At 39.3% G+C, this 18,079-nt stretch overlaps 1 protein-coding gene across 1 annotated transcript in view; it reads right to left on the bottom strand.

Annotated features, from left to right (window-relative positions):
- The window catches only part of jupb (junction plakoglobin b), a 104,025-nt gene that overhangs the window by 17,826 nt on the left and 68,120 nt on the right, over positions 1-18,079 (bottom strand). Inside the window, exons 4-10 of the mRNA XM_059348380.1 lie at positions 11,037-11,290; positions 10,071-10,309; positions 6,875-7,076; positions 5,897-6,041; positions 5,717-5,820; positions 4,684-4,803; positions 3,034-3,252 (exon numbers count right to left, since the gene is read on the bottom strand). Coding sequence (XP_059204363.1) covers positions 3,034-3,252; positions 4,684-4,803; positions 5,717-5,820; positions 5,897-6,041; positions 6,875-7,076; positions 10,071-10,309; positions 11,037-11,290 — 1,283 coding nt within the window. The remainder of the gene's footprint in view (positions 1-3,033; positions 3,253-4,683; positions 4,804-5,716; positions 5,821-5,896; positions 6,042-6,874; positions 7,077-10,070; positions 10,310-11,036; positions 11,291-18,079) is intronic.

Raw genomic sequence — 18,079 nt, 5'->3', positions numbered from 1 at the left:
GCAAGCTACTTAGCTAAAAATGGATATGGGTCATTTTTGACTCATGTTGTGCATTAGAAGAGTAGTGACACAAAAAGGGATTTTATTAAAAAATGAATAAAGGAAAACATTTAATTAGGATGTATGATGATCAAAAACAAACTTATTGAGGAAAACCTGGAATACTGAATGATGAAAATAACTTATTGCAAAGATATAGAAGATAAAAACTCTGTCCGGTCACTTTAGACCATGTTGTGCATCAAAGGGTTAAATAAAATATATTTTGGTTAAGGCATGGAGTGGAAAGTAACTCATTGAGTTGAAATTGTTTGGTGAGCTTCGTCCTGCTTCTACTGGAAGATGTTTCATATCACAGCATGTCGCCACATAGCAGAAAGCAATTAGCTCCACATGTGAGTCCATAAAGTGTTGTGTTCTTTAGACCACAGGACACAAACCGAACACACATTACAAGAGATGAATCCAGCTGGTAAATGTTCACATGTTTTCCACCTGAACATAGAAAGATGGAAATTACTTTGTTTAATAAATAATTTCTTGCAATGTTTATCTGCCCACCATGGCTTCCTGAAAATGTCCTTCATGTTTGCACTGCTGTTTGTTCATCTGTTGTAGTTGTGAAGCCAGACTCATTACATGTAGCCATGAACAACATCAGCAGATATCAAAAAGCTATTTGCCTCATTCACACAGTGGCCAGTTTCTATGGAGAGGCAGATAGTATCCACCTAACAAATAATGTTAAATATCCACCAAATCTGTATGCAGGTCCAATTATTCAATAAAGTATCCAAGATGAGGAAGATGAAGGATGGGCATTTTTCTATCTTCCTTTTTTAGAAGAAAATTAATTAAATTGTCTTGGTAAATTCAGAAGATTTGGAGGTTTTACAGTAGACGTATAGTGTGTCTATAGGATATGCAGTCCTCTGTCAATGTGTAAGTTGATTATAATTAAAAACTGTGAATACTTTGTATCTATAATTACTCTGTTGGCACCAGGCTCCATGGTAATGTAACCAGGTTAAAATTATATCTTTATTTTTACGTTTGAAATGTCACCAAATCCTGATGAATATTGTTTTCTATATGTTTAAGATGTGTTTTATTGCCTATATTTATGCCTGAGTGTTTTCAGACCAAGGTGTTAATACAGTCACTTTAAGTTGTGCAAGACAGCAACTTAATTTGCAAGATTATTGAAACTCAACCTGAAATCAAACTTCCTTCCTTCCACGCCATCGAAAAGGACTTCCCCCCTTTTCCAACTGGACCGCGAGTAATGTAACTGGGCTTAGATAAGCATTCAGCAAGGACTTTAAATACAAGGGATTTGACCTTTAATTAATGTTTTGGTTTATACATGTGTTTTTAAGTATATTTGTTGTGATAGTAGTGTAGCTACATCAATCAAAGTTGTATGTTAATCTTGCTTTGTACAGGCAATCAGTCTTATATGCAACTAACTTTACTAACATTTTAATTTGCTCAAACACTGATTTACACATAATATACTTCAAATTGGCTGTAGCAAAGACAGAATTGTGTAGCAGCTTTCACATGGTCATTTGGCTAGTTCTCCTTTCCCCGCATGAGTTTATGACCCTTTGTGTAAAGAGCCTCACACGGGGCACCATTTATGTTGGGAATTAAGGATGCCTCTTTTATGAATAAATGATGCATCTGTAAAACAGAAAAAGGTAATTTGATTATAATTATAATCATGATAATATATAATATTATATAATAAATATATATATATATATATATATATATATATATATGATTTGATTTTGATTTGATTTGATTTGATTTGATACGTTTTGTTAATTTTACCTGGTTCAAACCTGCCGTCTTGCTTTCTCTCAGTGTTGCTCATTCTCAGTATCTCTTCCTCAATGTGAAACAGAAGAACCAGGTCTGTCTCTGGAGCTCTCAGACAGACAGGCAGACAGGTAAAGAGACACTGTCTGCCTGTCTGTCTCTTTGTCTGTCTCTCTAGGGACACAACATGCCAGTGGCTGTTGTCACAGCTCAAGTGTTTTGGAAGTAAGGCATGATGGGAGATGTGTGTCTGAGTCTGTACACTGTTCTGGCTGCTCTTTCTATGTGTGTGTGTGTGTGTGTGTGTGTGTTTGTGTTTTTTATTTTTGTCTCACTGCAGCAGAGTTTAGACTGAAGAACTGTCTTCTGTATTGCCGCCTCCCTTCAGACGAGCTGATATGTAAACACTATTAATACCATTCTGTAAAAAAGGTCTAAAACCAGATCAAACAGGAAATCTGAGGGAATGATCTTGCTGCATGGACAGATAATTTACCTTGACAAGATTTCTTAAATTAACATTATTAAATCTAGAAATAAGCATGTTGAACAGTTAAAATAATAAACGAACTCTTAAAACCAGATAAATTAAAGCTGCCAGCAGTGATGAACTGGCCCGAGCAGAGTGACCTGATGATTATTTGGTTCTTACCAAGATAAAAAAAAACTTTTTGTGACTTTTTTTGTGTTTTTATTGGTCCTTTTCTGTCTTTTTTGTGTCTTTTTGGGTCATTTGGTGTCTTTTTTTGGTCATTTTTCTGTCTTTTTACATCTTCTTCTGGTCACAAAATGACCAAAAAATGTACAAAAGAGATAAATTAAAGCTGCCAGCAGCGATGAACTGGCCCGAGCAGAGTGCACTGACAATTATTTGGTTCTTACCGAGATAAAAAGATCTAGAAGTGTTAGATAATTTATCTTGTTTCAAGAGGGCCAGTTCATCACTGCTGGCAGCTTTAATTTATCTTGTTTTAAGAGTTAATTTCTTATTTTAAGTGTTCACCATGCTTATTTCTAGATTTAATAATCTGAATTTAATAAATCTTGTCAAGGTAAATTATCTGTCCATGCAGCAAGATCATTTCCCTCAGATTTACTGTTTGATCTGGTTTTTAGACTAAACACCTTTTTGCAGTGTAATAACACCTTTCCCTTTCCCTCCATGTCATGCTATTAGCACACCAACACAGATAACTGCCCCGTCACCTTGACTACAGGCCAGTAGTGTGGCTGTCCCAGCAGCTTCACCACGGCTGGGATACCGTAGTGCAGCCGCACGGCATTCTGGGCCAGCTCGGCGTCCTGGTGGCGGGAGGTGAGGTGGCGGAGGGCGCAGACGGCAGGTTCAGCAACATCCTCCTTCTCCCCGGCTCGCAGCACGGCGTGGATCAGCGCCTCCACGCCGCCGTACTGAGTCACCAGAGTCTGAGGGGAAACACGAGGAAGAGGAGAATAAAACCGCTCATCAGAAAGTGAAGCTTCAGTTCAGTTGAGAACGCAGCAAAGTGCAACACAAAGTCATTGTTAAAACATAAAATAGAGGGAAAAACGATTAAAAAATGACATCTGTATGTACAGTTTCTGAGAGTGTGTTTGTGTATTCAGGCTTCAAAGCAATGACAGAACAGGAAACAGCAATAGGAAGGATAGGACTTCTTCTCTGGCTCTCAACGAAGGCATTCTCCTCCCTTACACTGCAAAAAACATTAAGCTTACCAAGTATTTTCTTCTTATATCTAGCAAAAGAATCTTAATTATCTTGTTTTGAGTATAATTTACCTACTGACCATAGCTTTATGTGCTTATTTTAAGAACGTGTCTTTTTTTGTTTTGTATAGTTGATAAAACCTAAAAGTAATTTTGTAACAAAATTAAGTGAATAACCTCTTCACAGGGTGAGTAACCCCTCTTCACAGGGTGAGTAACCCCTCTACACAGAGTGAGTAACCCCTCTTCACAGGGTGAGTAACCCCTCTTCACAGAGTGAGTTACCCCTCTACACAGGGTAAGTAACCCCTCTTCACAGGGTGAGTTACCCCTCTATACAGAGTGAGTAACCCCTCTACACAAGGTGAGTAACCCCTCTTCACAGGGTGAGTAACCCCTCTTCACAGAGTGAGTAACCCCTCTTCACAGGGTGAGTAACCCCTCTACACAGGGTGAGTAACCCCTCTTCACAGAGTGAGTAACCCCTCTTCACAGGGTGAGTAACCCCTCTTCACAGGGTGAGTAACCCCTCTACACAGGGTGAGTAACCCCTCTACACAGGGTGAGTAACCCCTCTTCACACGGTGAGTAACCCCTCTTCACAGAGTGAGTAACCCCTCTTCACAGGGTGAGTAACCACTCTACACAGGGATTTCAGTCTTGTGTAAAGACTTGTTTTTAGGATTGACATTGTGAGCTTTTTCATCTTTTTCAATCTATTCAACTGCTGAATATGGTGAGTTTTTACCTAAAATATTGGCTCCAGTTGAGAGTTTTAGTTGCATGAAGTTTAAATGATATTTCAAAAGCATTTTCTACCACCAGTATCTACCCACAGATACTGAAATGAGAAAAAAATCGTGCTAGTTTCAAGTATTTCTGGCTTATTTTAATGTTACTACAGTTGGGTTTTTCAAGCCACAATTGCTCAAAATAAGTATTTTAATAAGGAATAAATAAAGAATTTATTTCAAGCTGTCTTTGGTTTTTCCAGTTTCTAGATATGTTTTTATTTACTTAAATAATTCTTGTTTCAAGCATGTATTTGCTTAATTCTAGTTATTTATTTCTCAGTTTTTGCAGTGAAACTGTATAACTGAAGTGTTCACAGACATTTCTCCATGTTGTGTATCGTCTCATAACGGTCACCTTGTTGCGTGAGTTATTACAGGTGAGGTTGGACAGAATACCAGTCGCACAAGTCAACATGTTGACGTCATCTGAGCCCAGCTGGGTGACCAGAATCTGCAGCAGACCGTCTAGTCCTTCCTACAGACACACACCACAGGAGACACACTGATTGGAGACATTGGCTATCAGTGGAAGTGAAGCTGAGACTCTTTTGGGTTCAATGAGCCCAGTTGTCTTCATGTTGGATGATGGCCGTCCCAATGTTAGCAAGTTCATTACAGTGAGAGCATTTCTTCAACCCTTTGATGCACAACATATTGACACCCCTTAATGCAAATCATGGGTCAAAATGACCCACATTCATTCCCTTCATGTTATTTAATGCTGCTGTGTGTTTCTGTGCTCTGTGCTTTTTTTTATATCAACTTATTTTATGATTTAATATTCCAAGTATTCTTTAAATATCTTGTTTTTGATAACAACAGATCATTATTTCCATTTTGCTTCTCATACTTTATGAAGAAAAAAAAAGTTTTTGTATTATTATATAGCTAACTACTTGGCTAAGAAGCTTGCTAAGCTAACTGCTTAGCCAAGAAGTTAGCTAATCAGTTAGCTTAGCAAGCAACTGAGCTAAAAAATGGATATGGGTCATTTTTCACCCATGTTGTGCATTAGAAGAGTAGTGACACAAAAAAAATTTTTTTTTAAAGGAAAACATAGAATTAAGATGTATGATGGTTAAAAAACAAACTAATTGAGGAAAAAAGAAATATTGAATGATGAAAATAATTTATTGCAAAGATATAGAACATAAAAACTCTGTCGGGTCACTTTAGACCATGTTGGGCATCAAAGGGTTAAAATCAGTCGAACTAACACGTTTACATGCTCTTCATTTGTCCAGTTAGAGTCAGATTAAGGCAATAATTTACATTTTTTTTCAAGTGTCATGTAAACGTGCTGACTGGCATAAGTAGTAGTAGTAGTAGTAATAGTAGTAGTAGTAGTACTAGTAGTAGTATTAGTAGTAGTAGATGACGATACATACCTGTTTAGTTGCAGCATCTGACAGATTACGGAGTGTCCACAAACAGTTCTGGATGAGTCTCTGACTGGAACCCGTCAGGTGTTGTCCCAGAGCCTGCATCCCACCTGGACACAGATTTAACAGATGATTACAGACATCTACACTGAATACTGGACACCGTGTTCAGTGATGGAGACGTACCGGCCTCGACTATTGCTGGCTTGTTGCTGGGACAGACAGAAAGCACTTTGAGGACGCGACTGGTTGTCCAGAGCAGCTTCTCGTAGTTGTAGTTCCTCATGATGAACACCAGACCCTCTGGACCCCCGTTGGCCAGGATGATCAGCTGACAAGAAACAGGAAGAAGTAAGACGTGTAACTCTGTGAATAAATGAGTGGACACAACAAGAATCTCTTTCTGTAAGGATAAATAGCAGCTAAGACACACAGGCGAGCCTGGCTGGTAACCAGCTGGTGTGGTACAACTTTTCTTTACTCAGTGAGCCTGTTTCCCCCTCACTCGAGTAACCTTTAACCCTTAATGCTTGGGACTGTGCAATATTACTACACTTACTTCATGGTTATCAAGGTATTTATTACTCCCGGTTTATTTAAATGAATGGGTATACTGCAAAAAACATGAAGCTTACCAAGTATTTTTCTAGTATTTTATTTTCTTCTTAATTGTCTTGTTTTTAGTATAATTTACCTACTGACCATAACTTCATGTGCTTATTTTAAGAACATGTGTCTTTTTGTAACTAGAATGAGTGAGTAACCCCTCTTCACAGGGTGAATAACCCCTCTTCTGGGGGGTAGCAAAAGACCTGTTATCATGGTTCCAAATAGGTAGATATCTTCTATATCCTCCATGGAAAAAGCCGCCATGTAATTTTACATATTTTTTTGGGTAACATATTTTTGGGGGTAATTTAACATATTTTTTTGGGTAAATTTAATTTTTTTCGGGGTAATTTTAAATATATTTGGGGGATAATTTTACAATTTTTTTGGGGTAATTTTACACTTTTTTTGGGGGATGATTTTACAAATTTTGGGGGGTAAATTTAAATATTTTGGGGATAATTTTAATTTTTTTCTTCTTTTTTTCTTTCATTTGAGGTGTCTTTTTGCAGTGTTGGTATCTTAAGTGTTAGACCAGGTAACACCTGTCCTCACCTTGCTCTCCTGGTTGCCGTAGGACAGCAGCTGCAGACAGTCGGTGGTGATGGCCAGGAACTTGGGGTTACTTTTCTTCAGTAAGGGGACCATCCTCTGCAGGCCGTCGGCCAGACGCACCGCCATCTTAGCCCCCTCCTGGTGCAGCAGCAGGTTGTGGAGGGTAGTTATGGCATAAAATAAGACTGATTCCACTGGTGAACTGCACAAGAGAACACAGAAAGATGGAGAGAGGAATATAGAGAAGTCATAAAAAAACTAATTTCAAGGGGCATTAAGCAATCTATGACCTCTACTGACCTGGAGGAGCCACCAGTAACTCATTCTACACAAGGTGCTTCACATGCTGGGAAACGTCCTAGGTCATACATCCTACTTCCTACATCCTACGTCCTACATCCTACGTCCTACATCCTACATCCTACATCCTGCGTCCTACATCCTACATCCTACTTCCTACATCCTACGTCCTATGTCCTACATCCTACATCCTACATCCTACATAATGAGGACCAGGAACAGTTTTTTTAACCAACAGAGTGACTTCTTTTGGGCTGCTTGAGAGTTTAGACTTGGTGTCAAAGTTTTACTGGAAGAAAACAGAAAGTCTCCAGGTACATTTTGAAGACTTTTACAGGTGCATTTTGAAGACTTTTACAGGTGCATTTTCAAGACTTTTCCAGGTACATTTTCAAGACTTTCCAGGTGAATTTTAAAGACTTTTGTAGGTGCATTTTGAAGACTTTTCCAGGTTAATTTTGAAGACTTTTGCAGGTGCATTTTGAAGACTTTTAAAGGTTAATTTTCAAGACTTTTGTGCGTGCATGCATGTGTGTGTGTGTGTGCCCCCCCCCCTTCCTGCTCTGTGGGCTTCACAATGACGCCATGTTGGCTCTAAAGAGAACTTCTCAGCTTTCAGAAAACATTGGATTTTTCCCGATAGCGCAAACAGTTTAGTTATTATGGTAAAAATGTTGCTGGAGCAACACTCTGTAAACTTTGGATGTTGTCTTTTCACTGTGTGCAAGTTAAAGTCTTCAATTCAACCATCAGATTACAAATCATATTTATTTTGTGGCGGCGCTGAAAATACAGCAGCGGCTGCACAATACATGAAGGGAAACACTGTAGAAACCTGGAAAAAACACTTGGTGAATAATCTGTTTACTGAGACTGGGATGTTTACACAACAACCAATAAACAATAAACACCTGAACTGTAAGAGTTAATAACCTTATTGGGGCTGAGATGATAAACCAAAGAAATGAAGGAAACATTTATTATGACCTCTTTGAATCTCAGACCAACACACAGACCATTACAACACAACTACAACTAATAAAAACTAAACTACAACTAATAAAAACTAAACTACAACTAATAAAAACTAAACTAAAACTAATAAAAACTTAACTAAAACTAGCAAACTCACTCTATAAACTAACTAAAACTAACTGAATATGAAAACAAAAGTTCAATTAAAACTTAAACTAATGGAAAAATCAAAAACTATTATAACTTTGCAATATACCTGCAATTTAAAAAATAAATTAGACAATCCAGTCTTTTGCCATTGTCAACACAGCGGGACGGCTTCAGGGTTCTCTGATACACACATCCACCAAACTAACCAAACTAAGTGTGATTTGTTACTAGCTGTCATGTGATACTGCACCCTGCTTTCTTTCTCTCTCTCTCTCTCTCTCTCTCTCTCTCTCTCTCTCTCTATTTTTCTATTTCTGATGTCAGTTCTTGCTGTATGGATTAGCTAAATTGTCCCTGTGAGGCATTAAAGCTTTATTTCAGTATAGAGTGGAGTATACGGCTCTCTTTCATCTGTGTATATATTCAAATTAGATTGGAAAGAGAAGCTGAAAAGCCTCAGAAATGAAGAAAAGCAACCCTCCTTCAAAATAAAAGAGAGTCAAGGCTGAGAGAGGGAGTATTAACAGGTGGAGAGAGAGAGAAAGTGCATGTTGAAGCATTAATGGGCTGCTCTCTCTCTCTCTGTGAAGCTCTTTCACTTTTGATTTTTTAATTCAATTTTGTTTCATTTTCTGTGTGAATTAAGCTCCCAAATCAATTATGAGTGTGAATTATCCTCCTCTGTTAAGCCTCAGCGAGGGATTAACTCCCAGCCTGTCTGGGCTGGAAAGGCCCCAATCTGGTGCTAAAATTAAAGGCTAGCCTGTTAGCTTCTTCACTTGTTAGTTGGGTTCTTTTTGCCAAATTGGAGATGGAAAGCTTTCAGTGCAGCAGCTAACCAGCTGATAATGTGAACAACTTTAACAGCTGCCCTACTTTGAGTGTCTGTTAAACTTTCTACTGCTCAACTGTCTTTTACACAAATCTTGCCTGACAAGTTTTGGGTTTGAAAATAAGGGAAATTTTCCAGCTCCCGCCGCAAGCAGTCCCACCCCCCCAACCAAGCTCGAGGACCCCTTATATTTGAAGACAGGTGTACAAGAAAGACACAAAATGACTAAAAAAAGACACAAAATGACCTAAAAAGACACAAAAAAAGACACAAAATAACCAAAAAAGACACAAGTTTTGGGTTTGAAAATAAGGGAAATTTTCCGGCGGTGCTGCTCCTCGATGAAGCGCATCCCGGAACATAAGGAGACCAAACCGTTAAACGCCCTTTTATATATTCTGCTTGTATCCTGGTGACGGCTCGCCATGTTAGTGACCTGTCAATCTAAATCAATTCTAAATGGGGCCATTATTAGAACTATTAACATCAGATTGTCTTTTTTTTACTAGTGATTGAGACCATAGTGTTGTCCTCAAAAACATTTCTGAGCTAATAAATCAAGTGACAAGTTTTCTGATTTTGCATTGAAATGAATGGACCTAAATGCTTCTGCAGCCGTCAGCGCCCCCTGTTGGGATTTTCTGTAGAATGCAGCTTAAGGCACTTCCTGGTTTTCCTCCCTGCTCAGACCAGGAGGTTGCCTCTTGGTCCTGATCCTGGTCCCGTAGAGACAGTGATCGTATGTATTCAAAGAAACTCCAATTTTCTTTGACATTGTCAAATTACAAGCCAAGAAACTTGCCAGACATCATTGGCATCATTCTGCAGAAAAGAGTTCTAGAAATTTAAAAAGGTGATTCTTTGTATGGAATGAACAAGGATTTTCATATAAATGACACCATGTGAGACCAGATAGTGGCAGGTCAGTGGTGTGACTACCTGAGCATGCGGACCAGAGCTGGTATCCCTCCAGACTTGAATATGGCCATGAGTCCCTCTCTCTGGTGAGACAGGCTGTGCAGCACGCTGGCTGCACAACGGGCGGTTTCCATGTCCGCCGCCGCCGTCATCGCACGCACAACGGCGCCCACCATGGCCGGAGACTGCACCAGCACCCGGCGACTGGCCTCCTTACGGGTCAGCTGGTTGACGATCATTGCCGCCTTGTTTACCACAACCTGGAGACGGAAGAAAAGCATCATGTCAAATAGGATGCTTGTTTCTGAGGGAGCGGGTCTATGTTCCCCTCTTTGTATGAGACCGGGGAACGTAAGACCCTTTTTCCCTGCTTTTCCCTAAAAGGGTCCTATGTTCCCCGGTCTGTTACTTTTTACACCATTACTGCCAAATTCCATGGCAAATAGGCCTAACCCTAACCCTAACCCAACCTCAACCCTACCCTAACTCTATTTAAAAAGCCAAATAATGAACTGCAAAGTAACCAGAAAGTAGCTGCTGTGCAAATTTAAGTGTTGTGCTGCTTGAGCTAAGGTGGCCATGCGATGGTAGGCCTGCTGGCCATGCTGAGAGTCTACCAGAAAGATTCATAGATTGCGGGGAACATAGGACCCTTTTTCTGGCCAACTTCCCCGGTATGTACTGCTACAGGGGAACACAGGACCTTTTTTGGGGGAAAAAACAGGGAACATAGGACCCTTTTTGAGAAAAACGGGGAACATAAGACCTTTTTGAGAAAAACGACGAACACAGGATCTTTTTTCTAAAAAAGGGTCCTATGTTCCCCGGTATGTAGTGCTACAGGGGAACATAGGACCCTTTTTGGGAAAAACTGGGAACATAGGACCTTTTTTCTAAAAAAGGACCATAGGTCCCGGGGAACATAGGGATGACCCCGTTTTGGGAAGCTTGGTGAATTCGTGGTCTTTAGGTGTAACAGCAACTTACTGGATCTTCGTCTCCCAGCAGCTTGGTGAGCTCTGGCACCGCCCTGGTGGCCAGCTCTGCATCGTCCTGGTAGTTGATCAGGTGGACTATCGCCGTCTTCAGCAGCTGGGACGGTTCAGCCAGACGCTGCACGTTGCTTTGCTGTGAAGGATCTGATTGGACCGGCATGGCTGCCTCCCCCTCCACCAGGGTCTCTGGGAACATGGCTGCCCTGACCCGCTGGGCCCGGGTTAGTGAGTACTGAGCCTCTAAGTCTGTTACAGGGAGAAGGAAAGACAACATGAGACTGCTAGTGTGGCTACATGTGTGTATGCATGAGTTAACCAGACAAAAAAAACTAAAACAAGGGTCAGGTGTGTGTGTGTGTGTGTGTGTGTGAATGCAGGAGAAATGAAGCCTAGAAGACACCTCAACCAAACTGAATGTATTGGTTAAATAATGCTTCAGCGTGTAATTACAGTTGGTGAAGTTTAATTTACATTCAGTAACTAGATAGAGTCTTATCTGACTGAACTACTGCGTCTAATTTAAATGAAGTCTTATGCATTCGTTTCCCAAAGGCAAAATTTGTAATGACAAGTTGGAATGGGCCTCATTAAATGTGATCTAATTAGACTAAATATGTCTCAGTCTGGTTAAATCTGGACGAAACAAAGCAGAAGCACTGTAGCTGCCTCGGGACCAGCAGCTACACTATTCACTCACACAATGGCTCAATTTGAATGCAATTATCAAATAATAATAATAATAATAATGTATATTTTTCCATTGAACTGCTGGCCTTGGTTTTTACACAGGACATGATCACCAGCCTCCTGGGTCAGAGACCATCCACCTCCACCCGGCCCCCTTCACTGGTGCTTTGTGCTCTTTATATTACATCGTTTCATATTGCTGCATGTGGGTTAATTTACATTACTGTCAGTGGAATTCCTGCTGCGTCTCACACACACACTATGGGGTTGTTGTATTGCACACAGACGGCTGCAACAAAAGCCATAGTTCCTTTATTAATTAACCGGCATCATTAACTAAGATCGCTAAGTGAACACCTCCTGCAGCAGCAGCACATACACACTGTACTGCTACAGAGCTAACTGTTAGCCTGTTAGCACATACACACTGTACTGCTACAGAGCTAACTGTTAGCCTGTTAGCACATACACACTGTACTGCTACAGAGCTAACTGTTAGCCTGTTAGCACATACACACTGTACTGCTACAGAGCTAACTGTTAGCCTGTTAGCACATACACACTGTACTGCTACAGAGCTAACTGTTAGCCTGTTAGCACATACACACTGTACTGCTACAGAGCTAACTGTTAGCCTGTTAGCAATTTGCAGACTGGACGCTAAGGGGTTAACATCCCCTCCGGCTCTGCAGCTGGGAGAGACTGCTGCAGGAGGACTGTGCAGCTTCAACTCGTTCTTGCTCTTCTTAACAAGCCTCCGGCCCCCGCGGCTCGTTAAGAAGAGCCTTCGGCCCCCGCGGCTCGTTAAGAAGAGCCTCCGGCCCCGCGGCTCGTTAAGAAGAGTAAGAACGAGTCTCCAAAAGTCTCCAATAACACCAGAAACAGTCGCTGGATTTGTCTCCAGTCGCTTTCTTGAAAAATCACTAAGGGGGTCTAAAAAGTTGCTAAATATAGCAATAAAGTGGCTAAGTTGTCAACACTGCTTCGCCGGCTTTTACAAATGTTGTGTGTTGTTGTGGCGTCGAGTATTACGTCACATCCTGCTTAGCGTTCTATCCAATCAGTAACCAGGCTGTTTTCAGGGGAGAAAACAGACCCTGCTCTTCTACAGGGACTAAAAAAGTCCTTATAAAAGACCTCTAGGACGGCTCGTTTAGGTGCGTTTCGGCGAGTGAGACCCGCCTCCTTCCAGGTATTAGGTGGTAGTGGAAACAACCTTCATGCATCTGTTTCTGACGACAGGAAGTGAGACAAGCTGACTTCCTGACGCTGAAGAAATATCTCCAAAAATTTTGAATTGAAGCTAGCCTAGCTAAATTAAAATTAAGATGAAAAGAAATAACCATATCATTCCTAGCGTAATACTCAATAGTAATGTAATAATTGAGCCTTCAAGGCAACAAGTTGATCTGATATTTGCACATAATGAATTAAGAAATGTGTTCCCACAACCTCATACTGTCCTTCCATCTCTCACTCTCTCTCCAGCTCTCTTTGATTTTTCTTTTTAACTACACTAAGTTTATTAACCATCACCTTTTATCTTAGGACACTGAACAACCAGAAACTCAAAAAAATGTTTAATAAATCGAAAGACTGTTTTGCATTGGAAATAGCAAATAAATAAAGAAAAGATATATCTAGAAAATATATCTTTAACACCAAACAAATGTTTCATCAAAATAAATATTTGAGGAATATTCTTCTGAAGCCCACTGGTGATCCTCTGAAACGCTACTTCGTCCCACTGTACTTGAACCTTTCAAATGTCAAACTAGTAGTGGCTCATTAGGATGATAAGTATGCATTTATGTATGTAAGATTTACCAGATTCACTGAGCATAATAAACCCATCTGCTGTTGAACTGGAGGATGATTCTTTTAATCCACTAACTGGCTGGTTAAATGATGTTTCTTGTTGAGGTGCTATCATTATCATCATTAAAGAGAGAGGAGGAATAATTGTTCAACAGCTGTCTGGAGCTGATGACAGACGTGTGAATTCAACCTCGTTAGTCTCAGACTTGAAGCGTCGTAGTGCTACTGGTGAGTTAGAAGAAGGTCGATTTTATACTATTTATGGGGCAGAACCAAGACTAGAACCAAGACTAGAACTTCAGTTCCTCTCCCTCCAAATAGTTTGAAGCAAACTTGCTCACTGGCAGGTTTTTGGAGCTCTTCCTCACTTTCATTAGTCGACACTTTGCTTTCTAAGTAGGTCTCAGTGTCTGCAGATCTCTTCTCTCTTTATTCTGCACCAACAACTCAAATGATGGACAACAAATCAACTGTTTTCCATTAACAGTCATTTACATCCACTCTCCAGAATCTGTCTCATCTGGTGTAAAGTCCTGAGTGCTTCTGTTTCCTGCTGTCTGAACAGGACTTTCCTTTGGTAAAGGTTGTTAAATTCCCTGCTAATGTTTTTGTCATCTGTGTGGAGAAATGGGAAAACATCACTATTAATATGAAGTTCACTCATAAAATTCACAGAGCAGAATATGTGAAAAGCTGTGGGATTTCTGTCACCATGTTCAAAGAATATTTTGGACTCTAAACTAGACCAGGGGACCAGGATCTGGTACCAGTTAAAGAATGAGCCTTTCCTCAGGGGCAGAAAAGATTACAAAGTGTCCAGAAATCAAGGCGAATAGTCTTTTTGGACGAGGAATACAACCAGTTTAACTGTGTCCTTCTGGTTTTATTTCACCTGTCGTATGTTGGCTCATCCACACATATTTAGGATTTAACAAAGAGGGAGAAGAGGAACACCAAAGCCTCCTTATCACACTGTTCCCAGCAGGACTGTGACAAAAAACAGCAACCATTTTTTTTTTTTTTTTTATCTCCAAGCTTGTATGAGCATTTGTTCAGTTCCACGGGGAAGGAAATATTCCTTCCCTTACAGCACCATTTCTAATGGTATTACACACCAGAATATAGCAGAGTACATGAGGTGGGAGTCCAGATAAAACCTCCAGAAGATGTTTCTCCTCTCTACTGGCTACAGTAATAAAACCTCCAGAAGATGTTTCTCCTCTCTACTGGCTACAGTAATAAAACCTCCAGAAGATGTTTCTCCTCTCTCTACTGGCTACAGTAATAAAACCTCCAGAAGATGTTTCTCCTCTCTCTACTGGCTACAGTAATAAAACCTCCAGAAGATGTTTCTCCTCTCTCTACTGGCTACAGTAATAAAACCTCCAGAAGATGTTTCTCCTCTCTCTACTGGCTACAGTAATAAAACCTCCAGAAGATGTTTCTCCTCTCTACTGGCTACAGTAATAAAACCTCCAGAAGATGTTTCTCCTCTCTACTGGCTACAGTAATAAAACCTCCAGAAGATGTTTCTCCTCTCTACTGGCTACAGTAATAAAACCTCCAGAAGATGTTTCTCCTCTCTCTACTGGCTACATTAAGCCTCTTAACAGAAACCTGACTCAACCTCAGTCAACATGTCTGGAACCAACTGGAACACCAACTGCACCGAGAAGATTAAAAAAAAGGAAAAGTACATTCAGAAATGTATAACACTATGGTGTGATAAACAGGTTGAAATAAAGAAGATCACAGACAAAGTCAGTAGTTCAAACATACAGAACTGTGTTATGTTGCAGTCGGAGGTTCTATATTTGTCCCAATTTATTCTAATTAACCCAAAACTATAATAAAAGGATGCTATGTGAAAAATATACATTTCATTATATATATGTATATATATATATATATATATGTACCACACAAGTTAGAAAGACCAACATCACGTGAATGCAAGTCTGTAAAAATGTGTTTTGAGAAGTGATTTAACCCTCTGAAATCTTCGGCTAATATGTCCTTTAAAAAATCTTTTTAAAAATCAGTTAAAAAATCTTCACCATGCCATGTTGGTATCAGGTTTTTCAGCGCTACCTCACCTTTATGTCCTGATAATTACTTTTTTACTTTGACTTTCTTGATCACAATGTTGAACCCAAAAGAAACAAAGGAAAACATAAAATCTGATCTTGAAAATTAAGTTTCAAAAAACAGAATTTTAGTTGCAAATATGAACACAGGTTGCAAATATAACATATAACAGGTAAAATGAGGAAAATCTCTAGTTCTATATTTTTATACTAAATATATTTGACATTATCTCCAGTTTTACTTGGTATATCATCATCAAAAATAAATCTGCATGGAGTTTGAAGCCAGAACTTTGTTTGGAAGCTGATGGAGAGACTCCATGTTGCTTCATTTCTACACGTCATGAAGAAGTGATGTTCAGGTGCTTTCATGGACTCTAGAGGGTTAACAGGATTCAGTGATTCAGCAGCTTCAGGTTGAGTCCATTTCTATTCTGGATCCCACTCACACTCTCTGACATTTACTACTGTTGACAGCTCCTCTGCTGCTGTGACAGACGGCTCCGTTCAGCCTTTGGATCCCAGATATGAAGATGATTATGTGATTAGTGTTACAGCGTGACTCACTGCTGGACGTCCAATAACAGAGAGGAAATCCTTCTGGGCTTCATAGTGATGAAGGTCCAAGAAATCCTCCAAGAAAAATGTAACTTATTACGTCTACTCAAGTACTGGACTGGAAAAAAATATTATGGAGTTGTACTTAAGTTTAATATTTCAGTTTAGAGTCACTCTATAGCAGTAGTTCTCAACCTTTTTGAGTTGCGACCCCCAATTTAACATGCATGTTGTCCACGACCCCCACTCACTGAACACAATCTCACACGCACAGTTCAGATCACCCAAAAAAGAAACAAAATGACCAAAAAAGACACAAATTGACCACAAAATGATCAAAAAAGCCACAAAATGACCAAAAGAGAAACAAAATGACCAAAGAAGACACAAATTGACCACAAAATGATCAAAAAAGCCACAAAAAGACCAAAAGAGAAACAAAATGACCAAAGAAGACACAAATTGACCACAAAATAATCAAAGAAGACACAAAATGACAAAAAAAAAGACATTAAGTGACCAAAAAGACTAAAACACATGAACACTTTAACACAGTGGAGACAGAGCTGACTTCCAAAATGATGTGGCGACCCCCAGAAATCATCTCGCGACCCCAATTGGGGTCCCGACCCCAAGGTTGAGAATAGCTGCTCTATAGTGATAATCCACTACATTTAACTAACAGCTTTAGTTATTTTACCCGTTGAGATTTAACATGAAAAACTGTTTGAATGTAAAATGATTGAAGATTCTTACATGAATCCAGGATTAAACACCTCTAAATCTGGATTTATCTGGATATTTATTTTATTTTACTTCAATTTGTTGACTTGTATTTGGTTTCCTGTATGTTTAATCTTGCCATATATATTGTTGGGGACAGATTGATTTGATGAACTCTGTAACTTTGGTTCCTTTGAATTAAGTTCTCCACATCAGCAGTGTTTGTCTGCATTACTGCTGGACAAACATCTTTCTATTCATCTTTCATGTTTTTCAATCTATTCAACTGTTGAATATGGTGAGTTTTTACCTAAAATATTGGCTCCAGTTGAGAGATTTAGTTGCATGAAGTTTAAATGTTATTTCAAAAGCATTTTCTACCATCAAAACGTGCTCGTTTCAAGTATTTCTGGTTTATTTTAATGTTACTACAGTCGGGCTATTTAAGCCAGAATTGCTCAAAATAAGTATATTTGTATTTATTTTAAGACATCATTGGTTTTTGCAGTGCCGAGATATTTTTTTTACTTATTCAAAGAATTCTTACAAAGAAACATTAACTTACTGCACTGGCAGATAATTTGACTTGTTTCCATCATGTATTTGCTTTATTCTAGTTATTTATTTATTATTTTGTCAGCACAGAAGGTCTGAGCCTCCAAGGACCCGCAGTTAGGAGGTTATTATTATTATTATTATTATTATTATTATTATTATTACACTGTATGTAAATCCCTGCATTATATAGCACATTGTCATAGGCTGATGGTGACAATAAGTTATTGTCTCGAGACTGAACATGGAATTAATTTCCATCAGAGAGTTTATGGCTGCAGGATTCTGATGTTATAGTCTAATAAATCTATAAATAGAGTCTCTTACCAGGCACTTCAGATATATTAATATAATATTAGAAGATATCTTTGAGGGTCAAGCATTAAATCATTTCCAGACATTTCTTAGTGAGCAACGTTGCTTCAGTTGCTCTCCTATGTGACTGTTGCTCTGCTCTACGTTAGTCCGTCTCAGTGAGAGATCTGGAATAAAGACACATCAGACATTCACTGTATTATTGATCCAGTCAGCTCTGATTCCAAAGAGACAACGATCAACTTCATAATTCAGAGTGTGTATATTTTAACAAAGTATCAATTTAAACATA

Source organism: Centropristis striata, chromosome 13, assembly GCF_030273125.1.
Source record: "Centropristis striata isolate RG_2023a ecotype Rhode Island chromosome 13, C.striata_1.0, whole genome shotgun sequence".
Classification (NCBI taxonomy): domain Eukaryota; kingdom Metazoa; phylum Chordata; class Actinopteri; order Perciformes; family Serranidae; genus Centropristis; species Centropristis striata.
Note: the sequence above shows the minus strand (reverse complement) of the source record. Positions and strands in the feature narration are given on the sequence as shown.